The sequence below is a fragment of the Vanellus vanellus genome, assembly GCF_965231255.1.
Source record: "Vanellus vanellus genome assembly, chromosome: 6".
NCBI lineage: Eukaryota > Metazoa > Chordata > Aves > Charadriiformes > Charadriidae > Vanellus > Vanellus vanellus.
In genome coordinates this window covers 36,889,659-36,896,326 of record NC_138911.1, presented here as the reverse complement: position 1 = coordinate 36,896,326, position 6,668 = coordinate 36,889,659, and the positions used below count along the sequence as shown (strand labels likewise).

At 38.1% G+C, this 6,668-nt stretch overlaps 1 protein-coding gene across 1 annotated transcript in view; it reads right to left on the bottom strand.

Moving 5' to 3' along the window:
* Positions 1-4,255: 4,255 nt before the first annotated feature.
* Positions 4,256-6,668, bottom strand: part of RASGRP1 (RAS guanyl releasing protein 1) — a gene marked incomplete at its 5' end in the record, with an annotated part of 40,789 nt that continues 38,376 nt past the window's right edge. The window contains 2 exons of the mRNA XM_082485302.1: positions 4,256-4,428; positions 5,639-6,012. Coding sequence (XP_082341428.1) covers positions 4,294-4,428; positions 5,639-6,012 — 509 coding nt within the window. The 3' untranslated portion in view covers positions 4,256-4,293. The remainder of the gene's footprint in view (positions 4,429-5,638; positions 6,013-6,668) is intronic.

Here is a 6,668-nt window from a genome sequence, read left to right as displayed (position 1 = left end):
ATAATACCATGAAAACAATTGAGTTAAACTTATTCTCAAATTTTGTATGTTTGTCTTGAAAAAAAGTATTTTCAAAAATTCTGTTGTAAGTAAAAGACTTTCATATATGTGTTTGTGAGCATTTTTTTGTGTTTATTCACACTTAGTGACTATCTACCTGAATATTGTTTGGTTTGATCAAGAACTCAGAAATAGGTTGGCTTTTTTTCAGGATTTGAGAGACACTTTTGTTATCAAACAGCTGTAAACACTAAGGAATAAAGTACTGTATTTGAAGTTACTTGCATCACTTGTGTAGTGTGATTGTAAGGAAGAATTCCTGCTGGCGATTTACAATAGCGATGAAACTTACTTTTTATGGTAATGAAAAAGAACCAATATATTTTGACCAAAATGGAGAAGGCTGTAGATAACAATATAGGAAAATATCAACAGACAGGGCATGTCATAAATATATCTCTATTACATTGTCTGGGATTACTAAGGAATCTCAGTTAAAGTTTATCTTGGTTAAAAAAAAAAAAAATTACATGGGTCTATATGATCATTACTTTTGTCTTTATTTAAACTAAGGAAATATCCTCTGATTACTTCTGAAGATTTCTTTTTTTAATTTCTACAGTTATGCAGTAAAACATACGTTGTTTTGTATGTGCAAGACTGTAGAGCAGATTTGCCCATATAAACAGGAATTGGGTTTTCAGTAGTTAGTGTGCACTCCTTGTCTTCTTCCCTCACCTCCTGTGTACATCCCCCCATATAAAAACATAGTTGAGATAAGGTACTTTGAGTTTTACTACAAGGTAAAGAAGAGCAAATCTTCAGGGTGCTACAATGCTGCCTGTGTAATAGCCGGCATTTGCAGACACTATAGAAGCCTCGTTTAAATTTAGCTATCGTGCTGTGAAATCTTTTCAGAATTAGCGTTCTTAACAAAAGCGAGAGACTGTGCTGATGAAGAATTGTGCTTTGTAATACTCGGAATGGTGAGTAGCAAAACAGTGTCTGTGCTGTGTCAACCACTAAAATAGCGAAAGCCTAATCTGCAAATACGTGGCTTCCTAAGTTTTCTCAGGCAACCTTCCAAGGCTCACAGAAGGTGAAGCTAGACGAGGGACGCTGGTACTAGATTAATCCTGCAGAAGCATCTCAGGTGACAGAGTCAAGGAAGATGATTAGCTTGTTTAGATTTCTTTGAAATACAAACGCAGAGGCATGAAGTGCAATTTTAATATCTTTTTCTATTATAAATATTAAACCAAAATCTTACAATTTATATAAAATCTTTACAATCTGTACACTTTCTCCATCTTCTCAAACAGCATTAAACCAAAATTTTTTGAAGTTGCCACAGAGATCAGTTACAACAAACTAGCAGATTGCTACTGTAACAAAAAGATATTTCCAAAACCATATATAAGCTACTTCAAAGACAGTTGTGTTTAACTGGAATATGAACAGTAGCCCTGCCTTGTTAATTGTTATGTTACTCAGTCTATTTTTATCTTTAAATGATCAGAATTCACACTTTAAAAATAAACAGTAGTTGGGGTGGGCACTTGTTTTTTCTTCCTTCCTGTAGGTACAGGAAACAACTGACCCTGGAGAAGGATTAAAGATGTGAGTGCTTTGCATTTAAAGTAGCCATGACGAGATAAATTTCAATATCATTGTTTGCTAACATGATTTTTAAAACAGCACTTAGTACTGTAATTGTATCTTTTTTTCCTAGCCTCAAGCAGCTTGAAGGTTAATACAGATGGGATTTTTGTTCAGTAGCTTTGTCAGTTTCAGCAGTATCCCAGTAGGGTCAGTTTCTGCTATTAGTCTTTCATGCTGAGAAAAGGACATAAGAAGGGACTACCACCATAACAAACAAACAAAGAAAACAACTGTAAGAGGCTTTGGGGAGAGAACCCGAAGGTACTTGGAGAGCTCTGAAATTCTCCAGGTATCAACTGACCTGAGGCAGGAAGTTTTCAGCATACATGAAGCACCACACACTTGTTCTGTAAGAAGTTCCTGCAAACAGATCCCTTTTCAATCCTTCCAATTGTTTGTAGGAACAAGAGGACAACACAGAGAAACATTAAGTTAGCATTTAAGACTGTACAAATCTATGGTCATAACTCAGTTTTGAGTACTAAGTACTTAAACTTAGTATGCACTAACCTAGTAACAGCCTTTGGGCCAGCTGCAGCCATCAGGGCATTTTTCTTTCTAAAATAAGAGTTTGTTCACAATCTCCACACCCCAGAGTAGACAGACTATACGTATACACACAAATTCTATTAGAATCCAGAGTTTAGATCACAAGCGAGCAGTTAGGTGCACAACGAGATTTATCAGTCTTAGCTGCTCTTTTGGGGGGTATTTTCAAAATACATGAAAATATATTTGACATTTATCTTGTTTATTTTAATTCTTGCAGAAACAGACTTAGAAATACACCTTGCTCTCGTTCCCTGAATAGAGGACAAAATCAAGCAGCTTACAGAAAATGGGCAAAGCAAGTTTGCAGACGTGACCTGAAAGCTGTTTTGATTGCTTCATTTCTCAAAGTGCAATTCCATGTTAATTGTTAATAATCCAGGTTTAGTGTATGAGAAACAAAAGCTGCATAATCTTCACAGCTGCTGGGTTTTGTCTTACGCATTTCAGTTCTTTACATAGCAAATGTATTTACAGTAAGGTAACAGAAAATCTACTACTACTATTTCCCTCCATTTCTTTTACTTAGACATGGAGATGCAAGCACAATCCAAGTTTAAAACAAGAATTTAGAATCACTAAATTGGCAGTTTCAAATAGACTTTTTTTTTAATAAATAAAGCATTCACATACTTGATAATGACTGTAAATTGTGGATGGAACATACATTTATACCACTTTGAACACAAAGCACACATGCTATTGTAATGGGTTGACTAAATTTCAGTCTGTAATGCACTTTATAAAGTAAGTTACAAGTTTTGAGGAGCACTAAATGGACTTTGTAAATAAATATATCAATGTTACACATTTCTGATGTTTAAATGTGTGATGACAAATCCCTCTGATAAATGCAAGCAAGTTGTATACAACTGTAAGTGTACGGATTTGCTTGGAATGCAAATGGAATTTTAAAATTGGCTATTCTGACAAGTAGATTTCTCAGTAATTTGAAAGACTGTTTTGTTGTCGCTTAACAATATGTACACTTTGTAGCTTTAAGAAAACGAAGTTACCTCCCTAGCACCTTGTACTATACAAAACTTACACATGTAAGAGCACACTCATCTTGACTCTACCTAAAGTGCATGTGAAATCCAGGAGAGAGAAAAATGGAGAAACCTTAGTTAGAACCAGAAGGCTTTAGGAGCTCTGGAACACAGGAACTGTTGCACTGGGATTACCGTACAGTTTCCCTCATAATATGGCCCTCAAGGTTCTACTCAACAATGATGCCCACTTTGACATGAGAGAAAAATAATCAGCTTTGACCCATATCTACTGTACGTGGACAGCAAGCTGTCCCTTAAGCCAAATAAGTAGGGCCAAGTGTTCCAAGCTGTAGCGCGGAACACAAAAATGTAAGCAGTATGCAATGTAAACTCTCCATAGGCTCATCTGTTTTACCTTACTCAAAGGTAAGTGTTTGAGCAGCAGGACTTCTGAAGCCCTGAAAAAGGTTTAGAAAAATTTTGTCAGTTTATACTAACAAAGCCTAAGAATGAAATAATCAAATATTAGCTTAACTACTTATTTTAATACTTGTATTAAACTTTAGAAATAAAGATGACAGTTCACGTCATGATTTTAGTTGGTTTCAGCCACAATGAGAAGGAACTGTTTCTCTTCATGGAGTATTTCTACAGTTTTACTTAAATACTCAGCTTTATCCAACATTTGTTTCTACAAACCTGAATTTAGGGCAAATCTGAGGTGACAGAGTCCTACGAATAGCTACTTTGTCAGAACACTTGTAGAGTAAGGTGTGCTGCTGGCAGCCAAGTCACTGGGGAATCCACATGGTCTTCATCATGAACAGAAACTTCAGCAACAGTGTCACTCCATTTAAAAGCAAACCCAGAAGATACTATTTTCATTGCACAGATAATGATAAGTTACCTTAAAAAGGCAAAGGAATGGATTTATACATTTGGGAGTGCATGTTTAATGTGGAAATGTGTTGAGTAAAGAGACTTTCTAACATCCTTCAGACTCGTCTCTCTCCAGTTCAGTCGGTAAAGCAGCTTTATCACAACCCCTCCTCCAGTCTTACATTCTTCCACAGGAGACCTCTCTTGTCTGCTAGGAGCAGTCTCTGTGTTGTACGTTGTCGACTACATGGTTTCTGCTCTGGATTGTGAGAGATTCAATTGTTTTATGTGCCTGTTCCAGTTGGATCTTTAAACCTTCATTGTCTGCCTTTAGAATGTTTCTTTCCTAAACAAACAAACAACAACAAAAAAAGAGAATAGCATTTTATTTTGAATTTGTTTCAGGACTGTCTGGTTGTATGTTTAGGTTGACTGGCATAAAAGTCAGTTGGTGTAGCTGTTATCAATGGAACAGAACCAGGAACTTATTTAAATGTTTCCATAGTCACTGGTGTATCCTTTGTGCATACTCTTAAAACTTACCAGCAGCTGTGTTCACGACCTGCATTTATCTACCCTCCACTGCTCCTCTCACAACAGCAGTAATGTCGAGGAAACAAGAACACAGCTCACACTTTACTGCTCTACTAATGCGGAAATCAATGTACAATAATCATAGAATGGGTTTGGTTGGAAGGGACGGTGAACATCATCTAGTTCCAACCCCCCTGCCATAGGCAGGGACACCTCCCACTAGACCAGGACACTCAAAGCCCCATCCAGCCTGGCCTTGAACACCTCCAGGGATGGGGCATCCACAGCTTCCCTGAGCAACCTGTTCCAGTGTCTCACCATCCTCAGAGTGAAAAATTTCTTCCTAATATCTAATCTAAATCTCCCCTCTTCCAGTTTGAAGCCATTACTGCTTGTCCTATCACTACATGCTCTTGTAAAAAACATGTCCCTCTCCAGCTTTCTTGTAGGCCCCCTTCAGATACTGGAAGGTCACTATAAGGTCTCGCCAGAGCCTTCTCTTCTCCAGGCTGAACAACCCCAACCCTCTCAGCCTGTCTTCATAGGAGAAGTGCTCCAGCCCGCTGATCATCTTTGTGGTCCTCCTCTAGACTCACTCAAACAGGTCTACGTCCTTCTTATGTTGGGAGCTCCAGAGCTGGATGCAGTACTCCAGGTGGTGTCTCGCAAGGCCAGATTCAGGGCTACGTTACGTGTTTTACAGAGTAACATCCTGTTCTAAGCGACTGGATTATGTTCACTTTCTTGCCTGTCACTTTTAAGACTGACAGGGATCAGCGTAATCACAAGAAAAGCTTCAAATTTTATTCCCTAAACCCTGTACTAGTACTACAATTGATGCTTAAAGCGAAGCATTGCTGGAGTTGAAGTGGCTAAGAATTTATGATGGCACTCGTGGATTGTTCTGGCAATTAATTACACTGGAGTAACGTGACACCTTCCCACCCAGCCACTCCCCCACACCCTCCAACCACTTTACAGTACTGTTGTGTAAAACAGAATTCATTTCATCATGTATGTACCTGCTCCAGTTCCTGGTATGAGGGTTTACAGCTGTGATGCTCCTCCTTCATTTTCTGGCTTGAGTCCTTGTTTTCCCATTTAACATATGCCTTTTTGCGGCCTAGAATAGGGCTTGGACATGGGGATGGTGGGGCTGGCTGGAGATAAGGATTTTCTGGCATCTTATGTTCTTTCTTCTCTGTCAGCCTACGAGATACATCACTAGCCAGGAATACGGAATCAGTCTGTATACCTTTATGAACCACAGCTGGTTTCAGTCTCACTGAGATTTTCTGAGCTGAGGAACCCATGAGCATAATGGTTCGGTCCTTGCTGTCTTCATTGTGTTCCACTACTTCTCCATTAGGAAATGTGAATGGCCCTTCTTCTTGTCCTGTAGAATATATATGGTAAATTGAGTGTAGATCTTATCCCAAGAAAGGAGAAGCAGGAGGCATAGTAATTAAACATGATTTTCATAAATAAACTAAACATTTATTCTTTATTGATTTTAGATTCATTGCTCTCCAAAATAGGTGTCACTGGAAGTTTCTCAATGTTGTGTCTCTTGGAACAACTCTTTTCCCTGTCTCAGTAACATAAATATGGATCAGTAAGAGGAAAACAGGTGTACCGTCAAGGTCAGCTAGAGAAAAACCTCTAGATGGTTAAAGGGTTTTATATAGACCATTGATCTTGCTGATTGGGCTGGAAGATTAAACCTGGGTGTTAGTTCAAAGTTATGACAACTTGCAGCTGTAAGATACAACTTAATCTCATCCATTTTATAAAGGTGAAATAACGACATTTTAAATTTTACACTGCTTTTGTAAAGGTCATCCTAAAACACTTTTACTTTTGCAGTTAGAAGTAAAAACTGAGGGAGGGTGAGAAAGAACAACAGTGTTAGAAGCAGTGGGCAAAAGATGTGATTAAAGGATTAAAGACCTGTTTCAGATAAAGTAATTTCTGTTGTTGGGAAGAAAAGAAAATGAGACTGCACGTTTAAACACATGAGGGGAAAGAACGAAGTCAGTCCAGAAGCTGCTG